Source organism: Coffea eugenioides, chromosome 6, assembly GCF_003713205.1.
Source record: "Coffea eugenioides isolate CCC68of chromosome 6, Ceug_1.0, whole genome shotgun sequence".
Taxonomy (NCBI): domain Eukaryota; kingdom Viridiplantae; phylum Streptophyta; class Magnoliopsida; order Gentianales; family Rubiaceae; genus Coffea; species Coffea eugenioides.
Window position 1 is genome coordinate 45,858,705 of NC_040040.1, and position 18,379 is coordinate 45,877,083.

Below are 18,379 nucleotides of genomic sequence, written 5' to 3' on the forward strand. Positions count from 1 at the left end.
TTTGTATTCAGTTCATGTACTTTAACACATTTTTTCACAAAGATTGACACATTGTACAAACAACAAAAGTACTCTTACAAAATATACAAGAACTCCACAGTTTCTTCCTATTTCTCTTCACAGGGAATCCCAAAGCCCAGCCGCGAGAGGCTCTTCTTGGCCCCCTATAATATGCTAGAAACATCTGAAACAGAAACGAGCAGAAGGGAAATTTCCAGTGATTCCTATACCCCTGAATGTTTGCGGTGTCAAAAGTCAAAGGTATAACAATTTAATCTTTCATTGTTCATTTTCTTTTTTTTCTTGATTGTGTTTTTTCACTGTTTAAGATTGGAACTTTCATGTCTATTGTTATCTCGGTGAAATGTTTTGTGGGTTTTTGATAGATGTCCAATGTCTGCCTTGGCATGCATGTATCTGTATATTTCTGATATTTGTATTGGAAGTGATAGTTTTTAACTGTTGTCTGACTGTTTACGGAAAGATTTGAATCAGACTGAATTAGAAAAGGGATTTCCCTTATTTGGTATGTATAAATGCCGTATGTATATTAAGAATTGCTCGAGTTTTGTTGGATGGGATGAAAAATGGCAAAGAAGGCACTTTATGAAGTCGAATTGAGGATTAACCATGAAAAGAAGTTTGTGTGTATAATTGAAGATTTAAAGGCAAATAAGTCGTGAAAGGGGGATATAGATGAGTAATTTGAGAAAAAGGGCAATATACCCAAAGGGGGTAAGTGAGATTTCTAGGGCATAAAGTGCATAAATATAATGTGGGATTCTGCTTTGAAATTCGCTATGGATGAGTTACCGAGAATGATGTTCTCTATATGAGTTAATTGGGAAGAGATCCGAATGCTAGGGGAACTATTGCCTGAACAAACATTTAAGAAAGGGTCTGAGGCAAAAGACACGTTCAAGAACATCTCATCATATTTTGCTAAATCTGTATTGTGTAATTCCAGTCAAATTCAATTGGTTTATCAAGTGGATTTGTGAAAATTTTCCAATTAATGAAAAAGAACAGACTGAATGAAGAGAATATGAAGAAGAAATCAAGAGATATCTTGGGATTTTGTGACACTGAATATATGAAAATTGGTATGGAGATCAGTGTGCATGCTTAGCCATTGTCAAACGTCATAGCTATTGGAGAGCTTTGTGGTATTCTTTTCGAACATGGGGGAACAACTTTGTTGATCTTGAAAGATTAGCTGCATAGAAAGTTAAATTTGTAGAATTTAGGTATGAAATTTATATATTAACATATTCAAAAGCAAGAAAAGATGTAGAGAGGCTAGCAGTTATCCAATTTGAGTACTTTACCGGTATAGTTATCTGAGGTTATGGTAAAAGTAAATCTTAGGAAGCAGCTGAAAAAAGTGAAGTTCTTTTTCTGGTCAACTATTCAATCATGCCATTTAATCTAGGTCTGACAATGTACTGAGTGCATTGTATTTTGGGTTGTAAAAAGGCCAAACATGTTTTAACCGTGGAGCATGTCTTGAAGAATTCATATCTGTGCCTTTAATTGAATAACTTTACAGCAGTTACAACTTCTGGCTATGGTGTAAAAATTTTATACTGAGATTCTATAGTTGAAGAATTTTGAGAAATTGACTAAGAAAGAATCTAGCTGAAGCCACAGTGGATAACATTGAAGATGTTGAAAGGATAAATTTGAATGAGAAGTCATTGATACTCTATGAGAAGACTAACTGAAGTATAACATCGGCATTGTTTCTGGCCAAGAAGTCATTGTTGACCCTTGACAATAATCAGCCATAAATGAATTATTCTGGCCGAGAAATCAACCTGACAACAATTCAGGTATATCAGTGAATTTACTGGCTTGCATCTCTGATGGGAAGCTGCGCTTGGAAATTCCTTGCATTTTGTAATGCATGCATCATTCTAGTGCCATTATACATGGATGACACAGCTGAGGAATTTGATATAACATTTAGCATGTCACAGCCAAAAAAAAATGAAGATTATTTAATGTTTAAAAAAATGTTTGTTACGTGAGGTACCATTCCTGTTCTCTTTTCTCCTGGAAATCCAGTGTACAATGTGAATAGCTTTAAAAGCTTTAGAAAGACTTCTCTGGTCGATGCTTATGCTGAGCAGAAGTATGTTGTGTGAATGAGCATGTATGTTCATTTCATTTGAGGGAAATGTACTAGAGGGAAATGTGCTAGAGTTAGAAGCCTAGTATGCTGTAACAATTTTTCCACTAAGATGGTAGATGAAGTGGTTACTGGAGCTCCTAGTTTCTGTTATTGTTTGTTCAAAAAGTACTCATGAACAGTTACATCCTGTTCTGTAAGAAACGAGATGACTGCTTTATTCACATAGCTGCTCTCTCTCTTTCTAGGCTCAGGAATAACTTAGGTGCTATAGTGGGTAGAGGCAGGAGAGGGAAGATAGAGTTGGTGAAAGTCAACAGGAGAAGAGGGAGGAGAAAGAAGATTGCAGAGTGGAGATTCTTGAGAGAGATTACAGAAAGAAAACAGATAAAAGGTAGTTGATTGGTGGATTTCGTTCTCTAGTATAGGAATTGTGTTTGGAGTTATTTACAGAAAGGGAGCTCATTTCAGTTTGTTTTACCAAAACCTGTTTTGAGCTGTTGCCATATGTTTTTCCCACTAATTTAGCTTGTTTTAATCTGGAAAATATGCTTTTTAAAACCTTGGAGCTTATTCTTTGAAACTACTTTCTTCTAAAATGTTGTGTTTAATCATTGTTGAAAAGCTAGAAAGATACAGCCCCTGGTGGAAATTCTAATCCAATTCTGGAGGTATTCTAAACTCTGATACTCTATGCTCTGCATCAGAGGAGCATTAGGATTGAAGGGATGATCTGGAATGCTATCATCCTCTATATATATATATCATCCTCTATGTATATATATATATTTTTTTCTGTATCACATCGCAGACTTCTTCTGCCTGCTATTGTCAAAGAGTTTTCAATATTCTCTGGAGAAAAATAAACCCCTTTACCAGCTAGCAGTTGGATAAATTTGTGATGGAGAACATATGTTTGGGGAGGTCCCTGTAAGAAATTGTAGTGGCTGAAACTGATTCTTGGGGAAGCACAAGGATGAATTAGTTTCATGTACATAAACATGGGAGAAGTTAATCCTCTTACACAGAGTTCTTGGCTGCTGAACCAACTGTAAACTTTCTTCATAGTGTGTTTTCATGAGAATTTGGAAACTTAACCTGAGCGCCTACAACCTCTACAACCTGCGGATTACGTTAATTACTTAATTATGCCACAACTATTCAAATAAAACCATAAGGATGGATTCTAATGAAGCTATTTAAGAGCTCTGGCTTTGAAAATTTAGCTTCAGTATGTAATTTTTTGTTATCCCTCAAGGATATTAATTGCTCAACAATTTTAGGATATCTGGATAGGTCCTATTGCATTTGAATGATTAACTGTGGATAAGGGCTTGTACTGAATCCAAAGTCATAGGAATTGTAAATTGATGAACTGAAATCACACTAAATGGAGCATATCGAATTTGACTGTTCTTGTTAAGACAGATTGTTTTGCATATGTTGAAACAGTGAAATAGATAAACAGAGGAACTTGACAGGATACCGTTTTTGTATTGATTTTGAAGCCGCATAAATTGATGAAATGTAAGATGGTAGAAAAAAATTGCAGGATATGAAAGAAGAGTAAGATTCCTAGTATATTATTTAGTGGCTTAAAAGTGCCTGCATATAAAGAAAAACACATGAAGGACTCAAACCTGGTAGATTAGGCTTTTGTCATTTTGCAGGGTTAGGAATTGGGCAGATGGAAGCAAACAGGTGGTTTTTCTGATAACTGCGGATGCTTCATTAAAAATGCTGCATTTGGTAGTTCTGTTCAAGTGCATGCCCCATTTTTGAATTGATTAGTTAGTTATTTGGAAGAAACTTTCTGATAAAGGTGAAAAGAAAGTGTTTAGATGGAAGTTCCTTGCAAGCAAAATGTTTGATGTTAGACTTGTTCTTTTAGGGAAACTTTTATGTTGAAAGTTAAGTAATATTTTTGAACTGTTTTCATTTGTATCTTACATACGGATAGTAACTTCCTCAATTCTCTTCATGAGATGTAGCAAGTACGGCATATGGTAAAATGGAAGATTAATCTCATATGGACAGTTGTGCAGCATATTCTTTTAATATAAAAGAAAGTGGAGATCCCACTTGATCCAATCCTGACTGAGAGGTGTGGAGAAGGGGAGGGGCGGTTGATGCCCAAATTCATCAGAAAATGATATTGGTTTTAAAATAGGTATTTTGTTAGTTTTGAGCTCTCTCATTTGTATGATAATTGATATGATCTTTAATTCCATAAATCGTGAAATAGAAGTCAAGGAGATAACTTTAGATAGTTTTAAATCATTGCATGCACTTCACAACAAACTGCATCTAGTCCACATTTTTAGCCTAATAGCAACCTAGGGTGTTCGGGCAGGGATATATCTGCAAACAGGGAAATGGCTCCTTAATAAGATAGTTTTACACCCACAAAAGGAGTATAGAACGATCCAAATTAATGATAATGCTAGCAAAGTGTGAGTAGTTTCTTTCTGAATGAGATTATTATGGACATGGTGAAGTTAGGGCTATTGACAATAGTGAACAGCATAATGCTTCAGAAATATCTGACAAGTGCAATGCTGCACTAGCACTCTCTTGGGGACTCTATACCAATACATTTGCCGGGTTATGAATTGCTTAAAACTTTTGGTACCAGTTAGCTGTATAGAGTAGGAGGGTTGTTGTTCATGCATGGCAGCATTAAAATTGTGATGCTCTAAAGGGAACCAGAAATAACTTTAAATAAGAAAGAAATGGAGTCAGAAATTGCAAAATTCAGGGGCAGATCCTGGTTATGTTGGAGTGTCTAGTGAAGCACAAAATCTCCAGTTTTGTCTAAAAATTTGCTTACACAATTATTTTTAGGTCATTAATTTTCTGTATGGTAGCAAAGAATGTTTTCAAAAGAAATTACTGGGCCTTTTGGCTTTACATTATCTCATGAGAATCTGAACATATTTCTTTGGTTTCGTCAGGTTGCCTGATGAATCACTGGTTCATACAGCTATAAGGCTGGTTTGCTTTTTATACTATTGACTCTGACGCCAAAGGTAGAAATACATGTCAATGGTCTTGGCTTCATTGATAAGGACAACATACAGCTAAGTCTGTATTCGGATGGTTTTAGAAGTGAGATGCTGATACAGAGCTTGATAGCTGGTACCGTTGAAGGTGCTATATCTTTTGTATCCTGTTTTGGCACTCAAGACTTTTCATGCAACCAATATCCAGGTGTTGAAACTTGGCAGGACTATACTCAATGTGAACAACATCCTCATGATAAATTCACAAATTTGCTTTCAAGTAGTGATGGATCTTGTTCCTTAGGTACTCCGAATGCTCATTTGCAGATAACAAGTTGTGCTACCATGACTGGAAGTTCTGTCCCTATGTGTGTTTACAAGCGAAAGAAGCAGCAAATTACATCTAGTGCTATTTGCCCTGTCCAAATATCTGTGAGCACCAAGCCTGGTGGTAGATCAAATTCTTCCATTAGCTCTCATGCCCCTTCAGGATCTACCAAAGAACATACATTATCAGTTGAGGCTGAAACAGAAGTTACTGGATCTCCTTGCAAGCCATCTGTCAAGTGCAATACAGATGGCATTGTTTCAAAGTCTGCATCTTTTAATGGATGTCTTGTTGGTGGCGAAGAGCCTTCTTCAGAAGAAGCCCTTAGAAGTGACTCAAGAAGAATTTTGGATGTCTGCCGTATTGATGATAGTTGTTCATCATCAAAGTTGAATCTGGGCATTGCTACTGCTTCACATCAAACTGATGTGGATGATACTGGGGAGTGTTCCTCATCTGGTGTATCTATTTTGGAGCGATCATGGGATAATATGTCAGGAAAAGATTTTTGCATTTCCATTCTTAGAAGTCAGGGGCTCCTTCAAAGAGTATCAGCTCAGCAGCACCATGCCCCTGCTGATGATTCATGTGCTAACTGCTGTTCAAGGAAATGCAAAGTGTGTAATAATTCAGAAACTACACTTAATATGTTAATTTGTGATAATTGTGAAGATGCATTCCATGCCTCTTGCTGCTATCCTCGCATAAAGAAAATACCGATTGATGAGTGGTTTTGCTACTCTTGTTTAAAAAAGAAAAGGAAATTATTGATGGAAAAATCTACTAGTAACTCTCTGAATATTGACAATGGAAGTGGCCAATGCAGAAATGCGACATCTGAAGGTGAATTAGGGCCTATAGAATCTATGTTAAAGGACATGGAGCCTTGTAAATTCCCTGTGAGAATTGGCCGTGAATTTCAAGCAGAAATCCCAGACCGGCCGCATCCAATTATCGAGTATGTCTCTTCGTAATTGTTTCACATCGAGTGCGTTTTGGCTTCTTTTGAATTAGTCATATTTTACTTGGCATGAATTTCTATGTGGTGTATGGTGAAGGAAAACTGGGTGACTATTTTGGTACTTATTTGTACGTAAATATATAAGTGGATAATTTAGTTTCATCAGTCTTGAGAATATATCTCTTATTATTTTGGTACTATATGTACATAAGTGGATAACTTAATCAGTCTTGAGAATATATCTCTTGCATGGTCATGTCTGGGTCTGGTCATAAGTTTTACAAAGTACTTGGAGTTTCTGTTTTATGATCTTGTGATTTTTCAGCAATACTGATTGTTAAATATTGTGCTTGTATTTTCACCATATATAAAACAAGGGTAACAGAGCCAAATAGATATTCTTCATAATGTTCTTTCGTGTAGGAGACCTCCATTAAGAATTTGCTGGCAGAGAAGGAATCTCAAGTTGAACTAAACTTGTAACCATCTTCATGATTGCTTTATGACTCAACTATTCATTCTTGGAAACAAAACATAGGAAATGGAATATGCATTTTAATCACCATGACTATGGGATGGTTGGTTAGTTTGATCACAATGACTATGGGATGGTTAAAATAAACGATTGTCTATGGAGTATTTTGGTTGTTACTGAAATGGCTTCAAATCAAGTACAAATCTGTCATTTTCTGGTTTACTTTGATGAGCTTGAAATTCTTAGTCTGAGCACATTTTCTTCTTGTTTTGGATTAGTTCATGTACTTCTCCATTTTCTTCTGTCATAGATTCTATGTGATTGTGATATGGTGCCAACCATCTTAAGGCTGAGTATTATACTCCTTTTTCTTGTATCTGCATTTTAATTCTGCTATTTTCAAATTGTTTATTTGTTGATTTGTGAACATTTCTCTGTTGATGCCACATTTTGATTTCAATCTTGATTGTGCTTTTTCTTCTGTAGTTTTAGTGGTAAAATTTTTCATTTCTTATATGGTTTTAGGTTCAGAAGTATGAGCATAAAAAAGTTGTTGCAAGGCTGGGGAATTGTGCCAGTCTCGAATTATTTATGTCCTTCTTTACCATCCTTGCAATACTTCATGAAGCTCATGGTAGCGCTTAAATGGTGTTAAAGTAATAATGACTTCAGTTTTCCATTAACTGGAAGCAACAGTTTCTTTTGGAACTGATCATCTTATGCCACCTTCTCTCGCCAGCATTGCCTTTTTGCTTCTTTGGCCAGCATTGATTATCTGATGGCACATGGTGTATCTATTACACAATTTAGTTTGTTATGCACACTATTCAAGGGCATTAACTTTCATCACTTAGTATTATTTCAGGTCTTCTGTTCAATTCGTTTTGTTTAAGGTAGTTGATTGTTGCTATTGAGTTTATATTTTGCCTGTCCTCCATGTTGGTATTACCTTGGTCTTATTTATGATTCTTTTTGGTTCAGTGAAGTTGATCCTACGAGTGAACCAGAGGAGATGATTCAATCTGAGTATCTCTATTTGCATGTAAGACTTCAATCAGTTTTTGGAACCTTGTCCTCTTGAGAACAGATTTCCCAGATTAACTCATTTTTTTAAACTTGTATCAGAACTCCAGCAAGACACCTCAGCTTAGTTCTATTGGTAATTGGGTACAATGTCAACAGGTGATTGAAGGTATTGGAGAACATGTTGATGGAACAATATGTGGAAAATGGCGAAGGTCTGCTTTCTTTTATGCACTAATATAGCTCTGATGGTTGATTTTGGATGCTTCGTGTTGATACCTTATTTGTTATAGTAGTTATTTATCAGATGAGAATAAATTTGCACATCTTAGGACACATGTTCAGCCTTGATGAAACAATGTTTAGAACCTTGAACTGCAATAATAGGACCTTAAACTTGGATTCTCTCCGATGAAAACTATTCTTTCAGTTACAGGACAGTCAATTTTTATTATTTATTTATTTCTATTTTTGGGTTTAATAACATAACTTTAAAGATTAACATTAACCTGGATTATCATTAAGCTAAAGGATATAGTATGCTTATTTCTCTGTTGTGACCTGCAAAGTTTTATTTGCATAGTTCTTTTCTTTTGGATCTCTTTCCTTATTAGCTTGCATTATATTTGCATGTCTGCTGAAAATGTTTCAGACAGATTTGCATCATTTCAAGATTGACATTTCACTAAGAGGTTATTCTAGAACCAAGATGCTAATAAGATGATTTTAGCTGGTCTGTTCATATTAGCTGAAATAAGATGGTAGTTGTGTATAAAGACCTACCAACAGAGATAGTTAATGTTGCCCTACATCAGATGTATTGTACAAAATTTTGTGGGAGATAGATATATAGAACAGCATGTTTAGGTTTCCTTTCTTTTCCACTGGCATCTTTTCCTTTCCTTTTCTTCTTCTTCTTCTTCTTCTTCTTCTTCTTCTTTCTTCTTCTTTTTCTTTCTTTCTTTCTTTCTTTTTTTTTTTTTTCCAATCAGAATGGTGCTTAGAGGATAGAAGTTTCCCCCCTTTTTTTTAACTTTTCAGGGATGAATTCTAGATCTCCGCTTAAGTTAGCAACTGAATCTGTACTAATTTATGTACTTGCCACAACTAAGTTTTACTTTATGTACTGGCTGTGAATATCTGTCTGCTTTCATTTGTTCATGACTGTAAATACTTGTTTTTATCTGGTCTAATTTAATTTCCTCCAACACCTATTTGTCCCAATTTCACTGACATTTTGATTCAAATTCTTTAAGTCCAACTATGAGCTTTAATCTATTTGTGTTTCCACAAGCTATTAATACTTCTTCTTCTTCTTATTTTTGTTTTTATTTTTTTCTCGGGTCTTTTAGCAGTTGCTGACTTTTTTAGCTTTCATACTTGTCCTGAATTTAACTCTTGTACCTTTTGCAGATTGTTGTGGGACTTTTTCATTATTTTCCCCCTGTGGTGCTTAATATCCTAGGTTTTTAAATTATAGGGCCCCGCTTTTTGAAGTTCAAACTGATGACTGGGAATGCTTCCGGGCTGTTCTTTGGGATCCTTCTCATGCTGATTGTGCTGTTCCACAGGTAAGTTGAACTTACAGCATAGTCTTGTACCCCATTTGTTTCCTGTTTTTAATTCATTCACTAGTTCTGGTCCTTATAGCTGGTTTTGATACGTTAATCAATCATGGTGTTTTTGGTCTTTCCTGTTTACTTTATGTATACAATGTTTGGAGTTAAGGGTTCAGTTGTCCTTATAATGAATGCCTTTCAGATGTTTCTGATTGCAAGATGCTCAGAGATTTTGAGTTATAGTTGTAATTAGGGGCTTACAGGTTAAAATGTTATATTTGAACATAGAGTTACGTGGATTTGACGAGTTTTTAAAATTCACTTGCTTGTTGCATCCTACACTGTTTTGGTAGTTTAACATAACTAATATAAGTTTCTTTGTTACATTAAGGGGCAAGTGTAAATCTTGTTACATTAGTAAGACCTACAATCACAATTAGGATTAGGAATTTATGCTGAAAATCTGGATCCCAGACTATAGTTGTTTATAGGTCGTCAACAGAAGTTTTGCAACCTTGCTGCTTCTATCCTATTTAGATTCATTGCTAGTATTAGATTTTTCAGTCAAGCATCTTGCAGTGATTTATTTGTTTTTATGAGTTAGAAATTCAATCCACTTGTGTACTCGGATTTGATAATGCAGCAAATGCCTTGCATCTTAAGAATTTGTTAGTGAGGAGTAAAGTATTTTTCTGCTTTCTGTTTGGTTTCCTCGAGAATTTGACTAAATTATATATGATCTCTTGACTAAGGTTTTTATTATAATTATTTTAAGTTCAAGGCGTTTCTTAAATGTATCTTTGAGATTACGTACAAGACAGTGTTATCGTGAACAATTTTCTTCCTCAATTTGATCCATGTTGGAGGCTTTGGTCTAAGTTTAGTTATTGAATAACTAGGCTTTGCATTAGCTTAGGTGTGACTGTCATGGTGCCTTAGACAAAAGAGATAAAACAACCTAGAGAGAGAGAGAGGATGAATTTAAGGAAATCTGTCACTGTATCCACATCAGATATGGAAAAAGATGCTATTGTAGGCAAATGCAAATACATTTTGTGTGTTGGAAAAGCATTGCTGAAGGCAAAGGTTGTATTTTAGTGCAAAAGGTGACATGGTCATATCTAGAAACCAAACAGGTGAAACAGCAATTGGTTAAAGAGAATTTTGTTTAAAAGATGTATAATATGATTGCTACAAGAATGTTTATTTCTTTGTTAGCACAAATAGTCTAATGTGGCTGTTGATCTTTAGCCTCCAATGTGGAGGACTTCAATCTATTCTCTTTTTTTTTGGTAGATTTTTACCTAACAAATACTGTTGGACTGTTTTGATCTACTCTATTTTGCTTACATGGTTGGTGGACCAGACATGTCTAATCCAAGCGTTACCTGATTTGGCTTTTTGATTTTTTTATGATTGTGAACTTTTTTGAACTTTCTGATACAACAACTTATAGACCAAAAGATAGTGTTGATACAAAAGTGTTGTTGCTTTTGCTTACTTTTCAGGGTGAAATTAGAATATAACTTCGTACTCTAGATTACTTAACATGTTATCTATGATTAGCATGCTTACTAAGAAAACATAACTTGAGCCATTCATGAGATATGTTCTGGGTTAAGGGGTGCTGCAGCAGCAGAGGTTTGTTTCTGCAAAGGGAAAGGAGAGTCAGCTGGGGAACTGGGGAAAAGGGACCACATTGCAAGATGCGTCTTGTGCTGAAAGAGAGGGGTAATAGGGTGAGCAGTAGTTTACAGACTGATTCTAAACATGCCTAGTTTTGCTGCCAAGGGTTTTGCAGAGATCAAGTTCTTTAAATGACAGGCAAAGGCCTTTGTTTCTTGATGATGTTCCTTAGACAATGCAAAGTATTTTTTTCATTTTGTATTTTGTTATTGCTGTTTCTGGGGGCTTGTTGTACTCAAATCTTCTATAACTCCCTTCTCATATGATTCAGTAAGCTGTTCATTTTCTATTCTTTTCTGAATTGCCTTTTCCTTTACTTATGTTTCAGGAGATACCTACTGATCAAGTTCTAAGGCAGTTGAAGTACATAGAGAAGGTATGCCATTTTATTTTTTTTTCATATCACATTTTCTTTATTTATCTAGTCAGAACTCAGAATTGTTGTTGGTTTATAAATGTCAGCAATCACCCGAATCTTCAATAAGGCGACTTCTCTCTTTCCCTTCTTCCTGTTCTTTCATTTTGTGAAATGTCCTTTATTTACTTCCAAGTCTTAATCTATGTCTCCCCATTTTACCATAGTCCACAGCCAGCTCTGTATGTGATTGTTGCCGACTTATTATTATTTTTCTCTCTATTTTGAAGCTTTATTTTGCATATCTTGGTTGATGTTATTAGAACTTCTCAATCTAGTCCTACATGATATTATAATCTTTGCAAATAACTGTACATTCAGAATAATTTGCATTAGTTGTACTCTTGCAAATCAGTTGAGGCCGCGCCTGACTGCAAAAAGGCGGAAGTTGGATCAGAGGAAGTCCACAAATTTCAAAACAAGAATGAAGCAGACCCCCTTTTGGGGACAACACATATCTTGTATAATTTACAATTAAGCAGGTTTGCAAAACTAGCCCTCGGATAACTCTCACCATCATAGAAGCCTGTTGTTAAAACGTTTGGAAAAACGTTCAACTATTGCTAGTTGCTATATAGGTTTCGAAATTTTGAGCTTCTGCCTTGCGAGGCATTTTGTTCTGCGAAAATGTGAATTTGTGGGTTTAACTTTGGCATTGTTTTGGGTGTTTGTTCCCCCCTGTAAATACCATTTTCAAACTTTAAAGATCTGCAGAGTTTTTGCAGCTTCATTTTAAACACTTCCTCTGGATGTTTATGTTATTGCTTGTGAAGTCAAAGATGACATACTAAATCATTTTCCTTTTGACTGTTACTTGTAAGAAAACTAGGAAGACGTAGCTACACACTGAGCATGTATACATATGATTAAGTATCTCCCAAGTTTAGATTAGGAGTCTGGCTGCATAATTTGACGTGGTGTAGCTGTTGAGGTGGTATTTTCTGGAGTATCAAGATGAGTATAGTTGGTTTTTTCAATATGTTTTCTGTTGTTCAAAAGATTTTGTGTGTGTGTGTGTGTGTATAAACTTCTAATGTCATTATTTGCTTCTTAATCAATCAATCTTAATTTCAGTTTAGTTGTCAAAAATTTCTTAAACTTTATAGAATTAATCTTTTCTACACTCACGCTATCAGCGTTGGATGAATGACAACTGTGTAAAATTTGAATTTGAAGTTCAACTTTAGCATTCATGTCATGAATCCAACGATTGATAGTGTATACATCATCATTGTAAGAAAGATTTACTCAACTTTATATAGTTTCTTTCAAGGAAAAAATAGAGATAAAAAAAGGGGATTGTTCTTTGACTACTAACTTGGACGGACATTATAACCTGACTAACAAGCTTTGTGAAGGTAATCTAAACATGTATGGTACGCATTATTGCAATTAACTTTTAGTAGCATTGGTGACATGGATAATAATGAATTTTGCAATTAACAGACTCCGACAGAACATACATGTTAAAGTTAATTGCACTTTGGACCCTGAACTTTGAATTTCTCAATTTACTACCTTCAATTGTTATTATTTTGAAATCCATTAATCAATTAAATTCTGGCAAGTTGAAGTAGATTTCATCTGGTTAATAATTGGTAAAAAGTCCCTTTCAATCCTTGGTCCTAATTAGGAAAGGAGTAAAATTGCTAATTTCTCCCTCACATGAACAGCTAACAAAAGGTTTACTCTTTTCTCTCCCCTATGCACCAAAATGAACTATTGTATTAGCTTTAGATGGTGATAGAAAATGTACAATTTGGTGCCTTCTAGCTTTCTTGATAAAGATGGCATTTGGGCACCACATAAGAGATAAAGAGAAGTGGTTGAAAATTCTTTTTGCCAATCATTGTACTGGACTGCCAAAAAAGTTAATTTTAGTGGATTGCAAGAAAAAAAAAAGAGAAATAGAAGTTTAAGGTGGTAAATCAAGAAAGTTGAAAATTTAGGCTACAAACACAATTTGGGAACAGTTTTTGGTGCAAAGTCCAAAATCTTGAATTTTATTTTTGACGATATCATAGGTGCTATTTGTATGGAATTTAGACTAAAATCATGAAGTAATGTTCCAGACTACTTGTTTGTGAAATCTATCGATCTATGTACGTATTCAGCAGTCTACATCTTCTAGAAGCTTTCCAAATAGCAAGGCAAGTGTTATTTTCTAAGTTGTTTTGGATTGTTTCATTGTAAAGTAATTTTATTTTTTTATTTTATGGGTTATTTATTACTTTATTTCAAATGTTTAAATTCCCATCTTGTAAGCACAAAAAAAATTTATTACTTTATTTCAAATGTTTGAATTCCCATTTTACATGCGCAAAAAAAAAAAAAAGATGACCTTAGCTAAACAAACTCATCAAAAAACCTGTATAGGTTAATTCACTGTTTCCAACACTAATTATTGATAAAAAAATTACATTTTTTTAATTGGACGTAGTTTAAAACTATTACAAAAATTAGCAGATTTGGACTTTAGTGTTTGCTTCTGATAAATAAAAAAATATATCATTTGCAAAATATTTTTGTATAAAAAAACTGATAGACAAAAGTAAATAACCATAAGAGATGGTTATACTCTCTTATGTCAACCGTGTTATTAAGATTTTCTTTAATATTCTTCATTTCCTTGATACTTTCATCTTCATAGTAGTGTTAATGTATAAGAGGAATTTAAGAATAATTTGTTTTGGAAAAGAGAATTTCTTATAATTTTCAAACAGGTTAAACATTCTTGCAACACAAAAATGGTATTTTTTTAGTTAATTAGTTCATTTGTTTGGCTAAATTGATTTCAAAAGTTATAATTTTTAAATGATGAAGAATTTTATCAATAATAGGATACTCTTAAAGTTCAAAAACAATAATCTCAATTTAAATGTAAATTTAATAAGTAATTATCTCACTTTAAACATAAAAAGACACATACTTCATATTTTCATTTACAAACCAAAATATAAGTTCTCAGATTTTATTTGAAAACGAATCTTAAATATTAGCTTGACATAAATAACACAACAAATCTAACAACTTATATGCAACTCTGTTATTAGAATATTGATTCACAAAAGGAGATTCTTCCCCCAAAAGCAAATAAGGTCAATGTGATAGTTCTTTTGAGTAACATTGATCGAGTGGAGGCTGAGCATGCTGATGATTTTGAGGCATTGATTTTTTCAAACTCTTTTGCTAATTTGGGACAAGAGAATTTTTTATTGTTGGCAGAAGACATTGATATATGTGTGTATTTGTCTATATATATATATATATATATTTGTATCATGAGAAATCAATTTTACTAGGTCGTGGCAAGTAGAAAAAGAGTAGTTGAGGGTCAGGCCCTTGGTATTGGATTGTAGTTTTGCATTGATTGAGGGTTTTCTCATGTTCAAGTTAAAGTAGACTCGAAAGTGCTGGTTCGAGCATTAGCAACTTGACCATTGTGTAATGTCATAATAAAGATTCATCAGTTTTTCTTTGCTTTCGGTCTCAATATCTCATATATATATATATATATATATATATCAGGAACTCAATTCTGTAATCAATTTTAAGGCATCCTTAGATGTTCCTTGACAGCAAGTTTCCGTTTCTCCCTTCCATCTTCCAAGTTTTAAGCTTCTACCTAAACTTCATTCACTAGCACAACTAGAAAGAATTGCATTTCCATATGATATGACCTTTAATTTAAACGAGTAGCATTCCTTGTTTATGTTTCTTTACACTTCATTTAGAATTAGAGGTTAAATCCATGTTCGCTCCTCTTTGTAAATTATTTTTATTCTATTAGTAAAATTGGAGCTGGCATCCCCCTAATTGGGTTTGCCAAAAAAAAATGCTATTAGAAATTTTTTTTTCTAAAGATACAATGCTTTTAAATTTAACTTAACTTTGCCATTATGAATTAGTTTAGCCAAAAATGTAATACTTCTAATTAAACAAATAATTAACCATCACTATTGCATTTAGTATCACATATGTCGTAATATTATATAAATGTTATCTTTTGCCTAAAAGTGTAATCACAACATTACTAATTACGAGCAATAATGCAAAAATCATTATTTTACGTTTATATTTTCAATTATAAAATTTGATCGAGTCTCTATATCCTCCACAAGTGCAATTTATTGAGACTAATTGATGCAAAAAATGTTTACGTCTTTTAAAATATTCACAAATTTGGAGAAAAATAATAGTACAACTCATACTGCAATTCATTAAAACTACATTTGAATGCATGTGTCTTAGATGATTCCTATTGTAATGATCTTTAATAGTTTATGGTAAGTTTTAGATTTTTTTTTTTTTTCCAAACGGCAACATTCTTATATATACCAAAAACAGATTACACACTAATGGAGCAACTGCCCCTACAGTCTGCTTGAAGCAATTCAAGCAGCCAAGCTGGGAAGATCACCTTCCATTCAGCAGGATCATCCAAACTTAAGGCTAGTTTTGCCAAGGAGTGACTAACAGAGTTATTCATCCTCCTTGTGAAGGAAAAATAACATTTGTAGAAGTTAGACTTTAAACTGTCAATATCTAACAAAATAGTTGCTATATCAGAATCCCCATCCCCCCTATTTATGCTATCTATTAGATGCTTGCAATCTGATTCAAACACCACCCTTCTCCAACCCTGCTGTTTTGCCATCAGCATAGCAGCTCTTAAGGCCAAAGCTTCCTCCTGTTTCGCACCAGAGCAACTTGTGTTAGGCACAGCCCAAGCACCCAAGGCGTTTCCAAGACAGTCCCTGGCAATCATCCCCCAACCAGCTCTTTCAGTCTTCTGTTGCACAGCTGCATCAGAGTTAAATTTAACCCATCCCCCCTCAGGTTCCTTCCAGCCCCCCATCCCCATCTTTCCACAGGTCATATGACTACTATTATCCCCATCCACGCCCTGTGCCTCCTGAAACTCCCTCCACTCCCTTGTTGCTTTACTTACTACTGTCATTGGATCCATTCCTTTGTCCTCGAACTGCCTCCTATTCCTGGACTTCCAGATTTGCCACAACACATTCACAGTCAACTCAATTCTCTCCTGACCACTTTCCATACCCCTGACTTCCCTCATCTCCTCCCACCAGTGCCCAAAATTGTTCCTCAAATACTCCAATCCCACCCAGCTTACAGGTGCTGCCATCCAGATTGTCATAGCATTTTCACAGAAAAAAGTAGATGTTCAATAGTTTCCGGATACTCCCCACAACATTTACAGACAGAGTCCCCTTTAGCACATCTTTCCTTGATAACAGCATTCACTGGCAAAATCCCCTGTAAACACTTCCATATGAAATGCTTCAGCTTATGCTTAACTTTTAGCCCCCAAAGAAAATTCCAACCCTGTGAAGTACACCTCCTCCTACTGCTTGATTCAGCCCCTATCCCCCCAATATCCCTCTTCCCACTAAGACCTCTTGCCAACCTGTAGCCAGATTTTACTGTGTACTCCCCAGAGCTGGACTGACTCCAATATACAGAATCCTTCTTTCCACATACACTCAATGGAATCTGCAGTATTTCCTTCCCTTCCTGCTCCTCAAACATCTGCACAATCAACTCCTTCCTCCACCTCCCTTCCTGAATAAGCTCACACACACTGGATATACCCAACCCCTCCTTCCTTTTAGTTTTAACTTTCCCATCTGCTGAATTAGGAAGCCATCTATCCTCCCAAATACTGATAGATTTTCCATCCCCCACTCTCTTCCTTAGTCCAACCTCTAAAATTTCCCTTGCCCTTAGTAAGCTTTTCCAGCACCATGAGTCAGTGCCAGTGCTTTCCATCATCCATAGGGAGGCCCCCTTGAAGTACCTGGCTTTGGTAACCTGACTCACCAACAGATTAGGCCTGGTTACAATCCTCCATAGTTGTTTTGCTAGCAAAGCCAGATTAAACTCATGGAGATCCCTGAAACCAAGGCCTCCTTCTGCTTTCACTTCTGATAATTTTCCCCAGCATAGCCAATGTAACTTCTGTTCATTCCCTTTTTGCCCCCACCAAAACTTAGCCATCTCTGAGCAAATTCTTCTGCACAAATCCTTTAGCAACAAACAACAAGACATGACATACGTAGGAAGGGCTATGATCACAGATTTAAGCAAAACCTCTTTTCCTGCCTGACTCAATAACCTCTCCTTCCAACCATGCAACCTTTCCAGTGTTTTATTCCTAATAAACTCGAATGCATGCCTTTTTGATCTTTTAGATTAGAGTTAATCTTTTATATACACTGACAGTATATATATATATATTATGGTTGGATGCATGACACATATGTAAAATTTAAATTTCAAAATTTTGGTTAGTTTTAAAAAGGTCTTCTCCTGTCTGGCCCCTTAGGTTTTTTCCATCTTCATCTTTCCCTCCCTCCTTTTCAAAGCACTTCTCCTATCCCCTCTCTTAGGTTTTTTACTTCCATCATTCCCTCATTCCTTTTTAAAGCACTTCTCCTGTCATATTCTTTAGGTTTTTTCCCACTTTCCTCGTGACAACATTTGCCACTACTTTTTAATCATGACAACTGCTGCCACCAATAAGGTAATGTTGAGGATTCATTTCAATATAGACCTTTTTTAGTGAGTTACTCAAAAGAAATATTCCCTATTCCATCGCGGATCTACCAAGCAAAGATCATTTTCACAAATTGTTTAGTAATTGCGATTTTAATGAGGGAGATTGTTTTCCATAAATTCCTGGCATAGCAACTTTCACAATGGTCAAGATTGACACAGAATCATTAGAGGGAGGATCGAGTGTACCCTAGAGGCTTGAGTCGTACGCGTAAAATAA

The 18,379-nt window shown here is 35.1% G+C and overlaps 1 protein-coding gene across 6 annotated transcripts; it reads left to right on the forward strand.

Moving 5' to 3' along the window:
• Positions 1-67: 67 nt before the first annotated feature.
• On the forward strand, positions 68-12,310 carry LOC113775523. Of its 6 annotated transcripts, XM_027320442.1 has the most exons (8): positions 68-261; positions 5,086-5,341; positions 5,438-6,419; positions 7,879-7,939; positions 8,023-8,135; positions 9,401-9,491; positions 11,494-11,541; positions 11,917-12,310. In XM_027320442.1, the coding sequence occupies exons 2-8, from the start codon at positions 5,245-5,247 to the stop codon at positions 12,085-12,087; spliced, it is 1,563 nt and encodes a 520-aa protein (XP_027176243.1). In that variant the 5' UTR covers positions 68-261; positions 5,086-5,244; the 3' UTR covers positions 12,088-12,310. The 6 variants fall into 6 exon arrangements, with proteins under 6 accessions (XP_027176243.1, XP_027176239.1, XP_027176241.1 ...); XM_027320438.1 differs by having other exon boundaries at positions 5,086-6,419; XM_027320440.1 differs by having other exon boundaries at positions 5,086-6,419; positions 11,936-12,310.
• The last annotated feature ends 6,069 nt before the right edge of the window (positions 12,311-18,379 follow it).